This window comes from Salmo salar, chromosome ssa11, assembly GCF_905237065.1.
Source record: "Salmo salar chromosome ssa11, Ssal_v3.1, whole genome shotgun sequence".
NCBI classification, from domain to species: Eukaryota; Metazoa; Chordata; class Actinopteri; order Salmoniformes; family Salmonidae; genus Salmo; species Salmo salar.
This window is the reverse complement of record NC_059452.1, coordinates 92,652,055-92,666,845: the sequence shown is the minus strand read 5'-3', so window position 1 is coordinate 92,666,845 and position 14,791 is coordinate 92,652,055. Positions and strand designations below refer to the sequence as shown.

The 14,791-nt window shown below is 43.9% G+C and overlaps 1 protein-coding gene across 8 annotated transcripts in view; it reads right to left on the bottom strand.

Moving 5' to 3' along the window:
• Positions 1-14,791, bottom strand: part of LOC106563572 (pleckstrin homology-like domain family B member 2) — a 53,545-nt gene that overhangs the window by 17,887 nt on the left and 20,867 nt on the right. For 7 of the 8 annotated variants that reach the window (XM_014129271.2, XM_014129273.2, XM_014129274.2 and 4 more), the window contains 3 exons: positions 3,681-4,022; positions 1,661-1,801; positions 1,147-1,284 (listed from right to left, as the gene is read on the bottom strand). In XM_014129271.2, the coding sequence (XP_013984746.1) occupies positions 1,147-1,284; positions 1,661-1,801; positions 3,681-4,022 (621 nt within the window). The remainder of the gene's footprint in view (positions 1-1,146; positions 1,285-1,660; positions 1,802-3,680; positions 4,023-14,791) is intronic. The other variant, XM_014129272.2, reaches the window with a different exon arrangement.

Genomic DNA, 14,791 nt, shown 5'->3' with positions numbered 1-14,791 from the left:
CCATAGAGGCTGCTGCCCTATATACATAGCCATGGAATCACTGGCCACTTTAATAATGGAACACTAGTCACTATCTTTTGTACTGTATTTTAGTCAATGCCACTCCGACATTGCTCATCCAAATATTTCTATATTTCTTAATTCGATTCTTTTACTTTTAGATTTGTGTGTATAATTGTGAATTTTTAGATTCCGCTGCCCTGTTGGAGCTAGGAACACAAGCATTTTGCTACACCCGCAATAATATCTACAAAAAATGTGTATGTGACCAATGACATTTGATTTGATTTGACCATCTCTGTCTGAACCATAACAGAAAGGCCATCAAGTGAAACCATGGCGATTACAAGGAGTAGGGGGGGAAGTTAGGAGGAAAAGGGGGGACAGTTAGGATGAGGAGGGGCAGCCAGAGAGGAAAAGCAGCCAGAGAGAAGGAGGAGGGGCAGCCAGAGAGGAGGAGGAGGGGCAGCCAGAGAGGAAAAGCAGTTAGAGAGGAGGAGGAGGGGCAGCCAGAGAGAAGGAGGAGGGGCAACCAGAGAGGAGGAGGAGGAGGGGCAGCCAGAGAGGAGGAGGAGGAGGGGCAGCCAGAGAGGGAAGCAGAAGCACTTTAGTGGAAGAAAGGCAGCCATACTAACTGAGGAGCATGAGGGACCAGTTAGGAGTTAGCGCCTCGGGACAGGTGTCCAGCTGGGTCCTCTGGTCAGAGACAAGCTCCTCCAACCACTCTACCTTTACCCTCTCAACATCGAGCAGGGCTTTGTGCTGCACAGCAGTGGACACACACATACACACACGTATACAAGAGCACCCACATACACACACGTATACAAGAGCACACACATGCGTGCGCGTAAGAACACACAAACACCCACAACACAGCAAAGACTGAGAGCAAGGAAATAGAGTGTTAGTGAAGGTTAAGGAGGAACCAAGGAGGCAGCAGAAAAGAAGGCCTGCCCTACTGTATTCAGACCTGTGGGCTGGACTGTAGATTCCTCCAACTCAGATTCTCACCACTGAAACCCCAACTCCCACATGTACCCTGACCGTATGTCTCTCTCTCTCCCCTCTCCGCCTCACATTCCCTGTGTCTGAAAGCAATGGCATCCAACTCACAGAGATGGACAACATGTCTGCTGCTGTTACCTGGGACTTGTCTGTGAGGACAGTCTTGTCATTGCTGCCAATCTTCTCATTGAGTTGGTCCAGTACCTCCTTCTCCCTATGCAGCAGGGCCATCTCAGAGTCCTGCTCCCCCTCCAGCAGAGCCCGCTCCACCTCCATCTGCACCACACGCGCGCGCACGCACGCACGCACGCAACACAACACACACACACACACACACACACACACACACACACACACACACACACACACACACACACACACACACACACACACACACAGCTTAAAATCAGTATTGTTAGCTCCCCAAAGCCAGACACAGATGGACCAAAACTACCCCCCCCCCCATTACTATCATTACCCAGCCACTGTAAACACTCATTTCCTAACTCCACAAAGTATCCCAACTCATAAACACACACATGTCAACACACACTGACACACACAGCATGGGTGAAGCTCCCTCCATTCACTCTCCCATGCTGTGCTCTGTTGTGCTCTGTTGTGTTGTGTGGTACTGTGTTGTGCTGCATACCTCTCTGATGGATTCCTCCATCTGGTTGTCCAGGTCTTTGATCTTCTGCTCCAACTCTTCTATGTTGTTTAGCACCTGGATCCTCTCTTCCTCGATACGCGTCACTTCCTGTTTCAGATGCACATCCTCCGTAGCCTGCTGCTGGTGATATTACAGAGCCATCATCAGTCCATGGGCCTACAAACTATCAATTAATCAATCAACCAATTTAAACTATCAAGCAATCAATCAACCAATCAAATGTATTGTATAAAGCTCTTTTTACATCAGCAGTTGTCACAGAGTGTTTTACAGAAACCCAGCCTAAACCCCCTGCTATCTACTCACAATGTGTGTTACTGTCAACACTGTGATGATGTCATGTCTTAAACACGATATGGTCCACTACAGGATCATGCCTCATTTAAAGCTATGGTACATGTTTTTATGTTTTCTTAACAACCTTCTGATTTGTAGCTAATAGTACATTGGTTAGATGGATCTGCCTCAGATTGCTGTCAGCGATAGTGAGGGGGAGTAATGCCCCTTCCATGTGTCTGTAATGCAGCAGAGATTCAGGTCCCTCAGGAGAACAGGGACTGGGTTAATACTCTACTGTCTCACAAGGAGTCTACTGCACAAGCCTCAGTGATCTCCTATCAGTAAGAGAGCCCTGCTGCCACCAGAGAGTCAACATCAGCTCCTGTCATCAGCCCCTGATCTAATCCACACACATCCGGGCACACACTGTATCTGACACATCACAACCTGTATCATATCTGCTGCCTGCTCGAGGCCTGCTGAACAGCAGTCAGAGCCTCACGTGGCAGGCAGGCAGCAGTCCTGGGATTTATGGGCTGTTTCAGAGGCAGTATCTGACTGCCTGCTCCACTGTTCCACTGCCAGGATTTAGGAATGAGATGGGAGAAGAGATTGGATTGGGGCGGCAGGTAGCCTAGTGGTTAGAGCATTGGACTAGTAACTGGAAGGTTGCAAGATCAAATCCCCGAGCTGACGAGGTACAAATCTCTCGTTCTGTCCCTGAGCAAGGCAGTTAACCCACTGTTCCTAGGCTGTCATTGAAAATAAGAATTTGTTCTTAACTGACTTGCCTAGTTAAATAAAGGTAAAATTGGAAGGTTCAATAACTAATGTATTTAATGGGACTCTGGCTCAGCTGTAAGAAATTATAGTGGAAATGTATTCCCTACATGAAATATAATGCTGATCTTGTAGTTGGGTACCAAATGAAAGTAGTAAAGTAGGCCCCAATGTATTTTATTTTCCAAATACACAATGCTTGTATGATTATCTGTTGTAATGGTATAAATATTCATATCAGCTACAAAGTAGGTACCGGGTATTATAAGTACTTTAATATTAACAAAACATCTTACACACAGCACACGAGTGCGCACAGTTATTCTACTGAGGATAAAGTCATTTCCTGTTCCCCTTCCTTTCAGAAAGACTGAGTGGCTGTAACTGTATTCCCCAGAGAACTCCTCCATTAAAACTAAACACACCATTAAGTCATTACTGCTCTAGAGTGGAAAATGCCACAGTCTTACAGCACCTCTACAACTGTAACAGTGGCTCTAAGACTGAGACTGGGGTTAGGTGCAGAGAGAGTGAGCTACTCGTGACATACTGGGGCACCATTGGAGGTGTACTCTGTGTGTAAGAATTCCGTATATCTTTAACAACACTGATACCTCAACCCCCACTGCGCTGCATAGTTTCCTCTACATTCACACCAACTCTGTCATGGGTGAACACACACAGCTATGTCGGAATGAGTTACTGTGTCATGCAGATGCTTTGATAAATCCCTCCCTAACCCTGTAATTATCAACAACAAGCCCCTGGGCAAGGGGAATTCCTTCTTTCATTTCATACTTTTCCCACTCATGTTCTACTGTGAGTATGTGTGCACCCACATGTTTGGCTGTCTAAGATGATGTGCTTGTTTGAGTGCTGAAGGGTTGAGATGAAAGACCTCGGGTCTCAAGACAATGTTAGACATGTCACCAGGACTTACCCTGGCTCTGTGGTGAGGGGAGGGTGAGGGGACAATAATGCGCAGGCTGACAGCAGGTGACTGGGCCCTGGAATCCCTGGCTTCTCTGTGCCCGCTGTGGCGGCGCTGGCGGACCTGCCGCTCCTCAGCCAGCTGGTACTCCCGGGCTTTGGTGCCAAAGACATTCTCCGGGGCAGTGCCACTGACGCTGCCGGGGGAGTTGGAGAACACTGAGTCATCATCAGACTCTTGCAGCTTCTCCAGCTCCTTGTTGATCTTCTGCAGGTCGGAGATGGCTGAGCCGCCCTGGTCCCGGCCCAGCTCAGTACACAGGCTCAGGATGGTCTCCAGCCGCTGGTGCTCCTATACACATTACATTAAGATGACCAGTGGTTAACACAGTCACACATTACAGGGAGAGGACCAGTGGTTAACACAGTCACACATTACATTAAGATGACCAGTGGTTAACACAGTCACACATTACAGGAAGAGGACCAGTGGTTAACACAGTCACACATTACAGGAAGAGGACCAGTGGTTAACACAGTCACACATTACAGGGAGAGGACCAGTGGTTAACACAGTCACACATTACATTAAGATGACCAGTGGTTAACACAGTCACACATTACAGGAAGAGGACCAGTGGTTAACACAGTCACACATTACAGGAAGAAAACCAGTGGTTAACACAGTCACACATTACAGGAAGAGGACCAGTGGTTAACACAGTCACACATTACATTAAGATGACCAGTGGTTAACACAGTCACACATTATAGGAAGAAAACCAGTGGTTAACACAGTCACACATTACAGGAAGAAAACCAGTGGTTAACACAGTCACACATTACATTAAGATGACCAGTGGTTAATACAGTCACACATTACAGGGAGAGGACCAGTGGTTAACAGAGTTCCACATTACAGGAAGAAAACCAGTGGTTAACACAGTCACACATTACAGGGAGAGGACCAGTGGTTAACACAGTCACACATTACATTAAGATGACCAGTGGTTAACACAGTCACACATTACAGGAAGAGGACCAGCGGTTAACATAGTCACACATTACAGGAAGAAAACCAGTGGTTAACACAGTCACACATTACAGGAAGAAAACCAGTGGTTAACACAGTCACACATTACAGGAAGAAAACCAGTGGTTAACACAGTTCCACATTACAGGAAGAGGACCAGTGGTTAACACAGTCACACATTACAGGAAGAAAACCAGTGGTTAACACAGTCACACATTACATTAAGATGACTAGTGGTTAACACAGTCACACATTACAGGGAGAGGACCAGTGGTTAACACAGTCACACATTACATTAAGATGACCAGTGGTTAACACAGTCACACATTACATTAAGATGACCAGTGGTTAACACAGTCACACATTACAGGAAGAGGACCAGTGGTTTACACAGTCACACATTACAGGGAGAGGACCAGTGGTTAACACAGTCACACATTACAGGGAGAGGACCAGCGGTTAACACAGTCACACATTCCATTAAGATGACCAGTGGTTAACACAGTCACACATTACATTAAGATGACCAGTGGTTAACACAGTCACACATTACAGGAAGAGGTCCAGCGGTTAACACAGTCACACATTACATTAAGATGACCAGTGGTTAACACAGTCACAAATTACAGGAAGAGGACCAGCGGTTAACACAGTCACACATTACAGGAAGAAAACCAGTGGTTAAAACAGTCACACATTATAGGAAGAAAACCAGCGGTTACCACAGTCACAAATTACAGGGAGAGGACCAGTTGTTAGCACAGTCACACATTACAGGAAGAAAACCAGTGGTTAACACATTCACAAATTACAGGAAGAGGACCAGCGGTTAACACAGTCACACATTACAGGAAGAGGACCAGCGGTTAACACAGTCACACATTACAGGAAGAAGACCAGTTGTTAACACAGTCACACATTACATTAAGATGACCAGTGGATAACACAGTCACACATTACAGGAAGAGGACCAGCGGTTAACACAGTCACACATTACAGGGAGAGGACCAGTGGTTAACACAGTCACACATTACATTAAGATGACCAGTGGTTAACACAATCACACATTACAGGGAGAGGACCAGTGGTTAACACAGTCACACATTACATTAAGATGACCAGTGGTTAACACAGTCACACATTACATTAAGATGACCAGTGGTTAACACAGTCACACATTACAGGAAGAGGACCAGCGGTTAACACAGTCACACATTACAGGGAGAGGACCAGTGGTTAACACAGTCACACATTACAGGGAGAGGACCAGTGGTTAACACAGTCACACATTACAGGGAGAGGACCAGTGGTTAACACAGTCACACATTACATTAAGAGGACCAGCGGTTAACACAGTCACACATTACAGGGAGAGGACCAGTGGTTAACACAGTCACACATTACAGGGAGAGGACCAGCGGTTTACACAGTCACACATTACATTAAGATGACCAGTGGTTAACACAGTCACACATTACATTAAGATGACCAGTGGTTAACACAGTCACACATTACATTAAGATGACCAGTGGTTAACACAGTCACACATTACAGGGAGAGGACCAGTGGTTAACACAGTCACACATTACATTAAGATGACCAGTGGTTAACACAGTCACACATTACATTAAGATGACCAGTGGTTAACACAGTCACACATTACAGGAAGAGGACCAGCGGTTAACACAGTCACACATTACATTAAGATGACCAGTGGTTAACACAGTCACACATTACAGGAAGAGGACCAGCGGTTAACACAGTCACACATTACAGGAAGAAAACCAGTGGTTAAAACAGTCACACATTATAGGAAAAAAACCAGTGGTTAACACAGTCACATATTACAGGAAGAGGACCAGCGGTTAACACAGTCACACATTACAGGAAGAGGACCAGTTGTTAACACTGTCACACATTACATTAAGATGACCAGTGGTTAACACAGTCACACATTACAGGAAGAAAACCAGAGGTTAACACAGTTCCACATTACAGGAAGATGACCAGTGGTTAACACAGTCACACATTACAGGGAGAGGACCAGTGGTTAACACAGTCACACATTACATTAAGATGACCAGTGCTTAACACAGTCACACATTACAGGAAGATGACCAGTGGTTAGCACAGTCACACATTACAGGAAGAGGACCAGTGGTTAACACAGTCACACATTACATTAAGATGACCAGTGGTTAACACAGTCACACATTACGGGGAGAGGACCAGTGGTTAACAAAGTCACACATTGCATTAAGATTACCAGTGGTTAACACAGTCACACATTACATTAAGATGACCAGTGGTTAACACAGTCACACATTACATTAAGATGACCAGTGGTTAACACAGTCACACATTACATTAAGATGACCAGTGGTTAACACAGTCACACATTACAGGGAGAGGACAAGTGGTTAACACAGTCACACATTACATTAAGATGACCAGTGGTTAACACAGTCACACATTACATTAAGATGACCAGTGGTTAACACAGTCACACATTACAGGAAGAGGACCAGCGGTTAACACAGTCACACATTACATTAAGATGACCAGTGGTTAACACAGTCACACATTACAGGAAGAGGACCAGCGGTTAACACAGTCACACATTACAGGAAGAAAACCAGTGGTTAAAACAGTCACACATTATAGGAAGAAAACCAGTGGTTAACACAGTCACATATTACAGGAAGAGGACCAGCGGTTAACACAGTCACACATTACAGGAAGAGGACCAGTTGTTAACACTGTCACACATTACATTAAGATGACCAGTGGTTAACACAGTCACACATTACAGGAAGAAAACCAGTGGTTAACACAGTTCCACATTACAGGAAGAGGACCAGTGGTTAAAACAGTCACACATTATAGGAAGAATACCAGTGGTTAACACAGTCACACATTACAGGGAGAGGACCAGCGGTTAACACAGTCACATATTACAGGAAGAGGACCAGCGGTTAACACAGTCACACATTACAGGAAGAAAACCAGTGGTTAAAACAGTCACACATTATAGGAAGAAAACCAGTGGTTAACACAGTCACATATTACAGGAAGAGGACCAGCGGTTAACACAGTCACACATTACAGGAAGAGGACCAGTTGTTAACACTGTCACACATTACATTAAGATGACCAGTGGTTAACACAGTCACACATTACAGGAAGAAAACCAGAGGTTAACACAGTTCCACATTACAGGAAGATGACCAGTGGTTAACACAGTCACACATTACAGGGAGAGGACCAGTGGTTAACACAGTCACACATTACATTAAGATGACCAGTGGTTAACACAGTCACACATTACAGGAAGATGACCAGTGGTTAGCACAGTCACACATTACAGGAAGAGGACCAGTGGTTAACACAGTCACACATTACATTAAGATGACCAGTGGTTAACACAGTCACACATTACGGGGAGAGGACCAGTGGTTAACAAAGTCACACATTGCATTAAGATTACCAGTGGATAACACAGTCACACATTACATTAAGATGACCAGTGGTTAACACAGTCACACATTACATTAAGATGACCAGTGGTTAACACAGTCACACATTACATTAAGATGACCAGTGGTTAACACAGTCACACATTACAGGGAGAGGACCAGTGGTTAACACAGTCACACATTACATTAAGATGACCAGTGGTTAACACAGTCACATATTACATTAAGATGACCAGTGGTTAACACAGTCACACATTACAGGAAGAGGACCAGCGGTTAACACAGTCACACATTACAGGAAGAGAACCAGTTGTTAACACTGTCACACATTACATTAAGATGACCAGTGGTTAACACAGTCACACATTACAGGAAGAAAACCAGTGGTTAACACAGTTCCACATTACAGGAAGAGGACCAGTGGTTAAAACAGTCACACATTATAGTAAGAATACCAGTGGTTAACACAGTCACACATTACAGGGAGAGGACCAGCGGTTAACACAGTCACATATTACAGGAAGAGGACCAGCGGTTAACACAGTCACACATTACAGGAAGAAGACCAGTTGTTAACACAGTCACACATTACAGGAAGAAAACCAGTGGTTAACACAGTTCCACATTACAGGAAGAAAACCAGTGGTTAACACAGTCACACATTACAGGAAGAGGACCAGTGGTTAACACAGTCACACATTACAGGGAGAGGACCAGTTGTTAGCACAGTGACACATTACAGGAAGAAAACCAGTGGTTAACACAGTCACACATTAAAGGAAGAGAACCAGCGGTTAACACAGTCACACATTACAGGGAGAGGACCAGTGGTTAACACAGTCACACATTACAGGGAGAGGACCAGCGGTTAACACAGTCACACATTACATTAAGATGACCAGTGGTTAACACAGTCACACATTACATTAAGATGACCAGTGGTTAACACAGTCACACATTACAGGGAGAGGACCAGTGGTTAACACAGTCACACATTACATTAAGATGACCAGTGGTTAGCACAGTCACACATTACAGGAAGAGGACCAGCGGTTAACACAGTCACACATTACATTAAGATGACCAGTGGTTAACACAGTCACACATTACAGGAAGAGAACCAGCAGTTAACACAGTCACACATTACAGGAAGAAAACCAGTGGTTAAAACAGTCACACATTATAGGAAGAAAACCAGTGGTTAACACAGTCACACATTACAGGGAGAGGACCAGTGGTTAACACAGTCACACATTACAGGGAGAGGACCAGTGGTTAACACAGTTCCACATTACAGGAAGAAGACCAGTGGTTAACACAGTCACACATTACATTAAGATGACCAGTGGTTAACACAGTCACACATTACAGGAAGAGGACCAGCGGTTAACACAGTCACACATTACAGGAAGAAAACCAGTGGTTAACACAGTCACACATTTCAGGAAGAAAACCAGTGGTTAACACAGTCACACATTACAGGAAGAAAAACAGTGGTTAACACAGTCACACATTACAGGAAGAAAACCAGAGGTTAACACAGTTCCACATTACAGGAAGATGACCAGTGGTTAATACAGTCACACATTACAGGGAGAGGACCAGTGGTTAACACAGTCACACATTACATTAAGATGACCAGTGGTTAACACAGTCACACATTACAGGAAGATGACCAGTGGTTAGCACAGTCACACATTACAGGAAGAGGACCAGTGGTTAACACAGTCACACATTACAGGAAGATGACCAGTGGTTAACACAGTCACACATTACGGGGAGAGGACCAGTGGTTAACACAGTCACACATTACATTAAGATGACCAGTGGTTAACACAGTCACACATTACAGGAAGAGGAACCAGTTGTTAACACTGTCACACATTACAGTAAGATGACCAGTGGTTAACACAGTCACACATTACAGGAAGAGGACCAGCGGTTAACACAGTCACACATTACAGGAAGAAAACCAGTGGTTAAAACAGTCACACATTATAGGAAGAACACCAGTGGTTAACACAGTCACACATTACAGGGAGAGGACCAGTTGTTAGCACAGTCACACATTACAGGAAGAAAACCAGTGGTTAACACAGTCACACATTACAGGAAGAGGACCAGCGGTTAACACAGTCACACATTACAGGAAGAGGACCAGTTGTTAACACTGTCACACATTACATTAAGATGACCAGTGGTTAACACAGTCACACATTACAGGAAGAAAACCAGTGGTTAACACAGTTCCACATTACAGGAAGAGGACCAGTGGTTAAAACAGTCACACATTATAGGAAGAATACCAGTGGTTAACATAGTCACACATTACAGGGAGAGGACCAGTTGTTAGCACAGTCACACATTACAGGAAGAAAACCAGTGGTTAACACAGTCACACATTACAGGAAGAGGACCAGCGGTTAACACAGTCACACATTACATTAAGATGACCAGTGGTTAACACAGTCACACATTACAGGAAGAGGAATATCAGTTAACACAGTCACACATTACAGGGAGAAAACCAGTGGTTAAAACAGTCACACATTATAGGAAGAACACCAGTGGTTAACACAGTCACACATTACATTAAGATGACCAGTGGTTAACACAGTCACTCATTACGGGGAGAGGACCAGTGGTTAACAAAGTCACACATTGCATTAAGATTACCAGTGGTTAACACAGTCACACATTACATTAAGATGACCAGTGGTTAACACAGTCACACATTACATTAAGATGACCAGTGGTTAACACAGTCACACATTACATTAAGATGACCAGTGGTTAACACAGTCACACATTACATTAAGATGACCAGTGGTTAACACAGTCACACATTACATTAAAATGACCAGTGGTTAACACAGTCACACATTACAGGAAGAGGACCAGCGGTTAACACAGTCACACATTACAGGAAGAGGACCAGTTGTTAACACTGTCACACATTACATTAAGATGACCAGTGGTTAACACAGTCACACATTACAGGAAGAAAACCAGTGGTTAACACAGTTCCACATTACAGGAAGAGGACCAGTGGTTAAAACAGTCACACATTATAGGAAGAATACCAGTGGTTAACACAGTCACACATTACAGGGAGAGGACCAGCGGTTAACACAGTCACATATTACAGGAAGAGGACCAGCGGTTAACACAGTCACACATTACAGGAAGAAGACCAGTTGTTAACACAGTCACACATTACATTAAGATGAGCAGTGGTTTACACAGTCACACATTACAGGAAGAAAACCAGTGGTTAACACAGTTCCACATTACAGGAAGAAAACCAGTGGTTAACACAGTCACACATTACAGGAAGAGGACCAGTTGTTAGCACAGTCACACATTACAGGAAGAAAACCAGTGGTTAACACAGTCACACATTAAAGGAAGAGAACCAGCGGTTAACACAGTCACACATTACAGGGAGAGGACCAGTGGTTAACACAGTCACACATTACAGGGAGAGGACCAGCGGTTAACACAGTCACACATTACATTAAGATGACCAGTGGTTAACACAGTCACACATTACATTAAGATGACCAGTGGTTAACACAGTCACACATTACAGGGAGAGGACCAGTGGTTAACACAGTCACACATTACATTAAGATGACCAGTGGTTAGCACAGTCACACATTACAGGAAGAGGACCAGCGGTTAACACAGTCACACATTACATTAAGATGACCAGTGGTTAACACAGTCACACATTACAGGAAGAGTACCAGCAGTTAACACAGTCACACATTACAGGAAGAAAACCAGTGGTTAAAACAGTCACACATTATAGGAAGAAAACCAGTGGTTAACACAGTCACACATTACAGGGAGAGGACCAGTGGTTAATACAGTCACACATTACAGGGAGAGGACCAGTGGTTAACACAGTTCCACATTACAGGAAGAAAACCAGTGGTTAACACAGTCACACATTACATTAAGATGACCAGTGGTTAACACAGTCACACATTACAGGAAGAGGACCAGCGGTTAACACAGTCACACATTACAGGAAGAAAACCAGTGGTTAACACAGTCACACATTTCAGGAAGAAAACCAGTGGTTAACACAGTCACACATTACAGGAAGAAAACCAGTGGTTAACACAGTCACACATTACAGGAAGAAAACCAGAGGTTAACACAGTTCCACATTACAGGAAGATGACCAGTGGTTAATACAGTCACACATTACAGGGAGAGGACCAGTGGTTAACACAGTCACACATTACATTAAGATGACCAGTGGTTAACACAGTCACACATTACAGGAAGATGACCAGTGGTTAACACAGTCACACATTACATTAAGATGACCAGTGGTTAACACAGTCACACATTACAGGAAGAGGACCAGCGGTTAACACAGTCACACATTACAGGAAGAAAACCAGTGGTTAAAACAGTCACACATTATAGGAAGAACACCAGTGGTTAACACAGTCACACATTACAGGAAGATGACCAGTGGTTAACACAGTCACACATTACGGGGAGAGGACCAGTGGTTAACACAGTCACACATTACATTAAGATGACCAGTGGTTAACACAGTCACACATTACAGGAAGAGGAACCAGTTGTTAACACTGTCACACATTACATTAAGATGACCAGTGGTTAACACAGTCACACATTACAGGAAGAGGACCAGCGGTTAACACAGTCACACATTACAGGAAGAAAACCAGTGGTTAAAACAGTCACACATTATAGGAAGAACACCAGTGGTTAACACAGTCACACATTACAGGGAGAGGACCAGTTGTTAGCACAGTCACACATTACAGGAAGAAAACCAGTGGTTAACACAGTCACACATTACAGGAAGAGGACCAGCGGTTAACACAGTCACACATTACAGGAAGAGGACCAGTTGTTAACACTGTCACACATTACATTAAGATGACCAGTGGTTAACACAGTCACACATTACAGGAAGAAAACCAGTGGTTAACACAGTTCCACATTACAGGAAGAGGACCAGTGGTTAAAACAGTCACACATTATAGGAAGAATACCAGTGGTTAACACAGTCACACATTACAGGGAGAGGACCAGTTGTTAGCACAGTCACACATCACAGGAAGAAAACCAGTGGTTAACACAGTCACACATTACAGGAAGAGGACCAGCGGTTAACACAGTCACACATTACATTAAGATGACCAGTGGTTAACACAGTCACACATTACAGGAAGAGGAACATCGGTTAACACAGTCACACATTACAGGGAGAAAACCAGTGGTTAAAACAGTCACACATTATAGGAAGAAAACCAGTGGTTAACACAGTCACACATTACAGGGAGAGGACCAGTGGTTAATACAGTCACACTTTACAGGGAGAGGACCAGTGGTTAACACAGTTCCACATTACAGGAAGAAAACCAGTGGTTAACACAGTCACACATTACATTAAGATGACCAGTGGTTAACACAGTCACACATTACAGGAAGAGGACCAGCGGTTAACACAGTCACACATTACAGGAAGAAAACCAGTGGTTAACACAGTCACACATTTCAGGAAGAAAACCAGTGGTCAACACAGTCACACATTACAGGAAGAAAACCAGCGGTTAACACAGTCACACATTACAGGAAGAAAACCAGAGGTTAACACAGTTACACATTACAGGAAGATTACCAGTGGTTAACACAGTCACACATTACAGGGAGAGGACCAGTGGTTAACACAGTCACACAATACATTAAGATGACCAGTGGTTAACACAGTCACACATTACAGGAAGATGACCAGTGGTTAGCACAGTCACACATTACAGGAAGAGGACCAGTGGTTAGCACAGTCACACATTACAGGAAGAGGACCAGCGGTTAACACAGTCACACATTACAGGAAGAGGACCAGTTGTTAACACAGTCACACATTACATTAAGATGACCAGTGGTTAACACAGTCACACATTACAGGAAGAGGAACATCAGTTAGCACAGTCACACATTACAGGAAGAAAACCAGTGGTTAAAACAGTCACACATTATAGGAAGAAAACTTGTGGTTAACACAGTCACACATTACAGGGAGAGGACCAGTGGTTAACACAGTCACACATTACATTAAGATGACCAGTGGTTAACACAGTCACACATTATAGGAACAAAAACCAGTGGTTAACACAGTCACACATTACAGGAAGAGGACCAGTGGTTAAAACAGTCACACATTACATTAAGATGACCAGCGGTTAATACAGTCACACATTACAGGGAGAGGACCAGTGGTTAACACAGTTCCACATTACAGGAAGAAAACCAGTGGTTAACACAGTCACACATTACATTAAGATGACCAGTGGTTAACACAGTCACACATTACAGGAAGATGGCCAGTGGTTAGCACAGTCACACATTACAGGAAGAGGACCAGTGGTTAACACAGTCACACATTACATTAAGATGACCAGTGGTTAACACAGTCACACATTACAGGGAGAGGACCAGTGGTTAACACAGTCACACATTGCATTAAGATAACAAGTGGTTAACACAGTCACACATTACATTAAGATGACCAGTGGTTAACACAGTCACACATTACAGGAAGAGGACCAGTGGTTAACA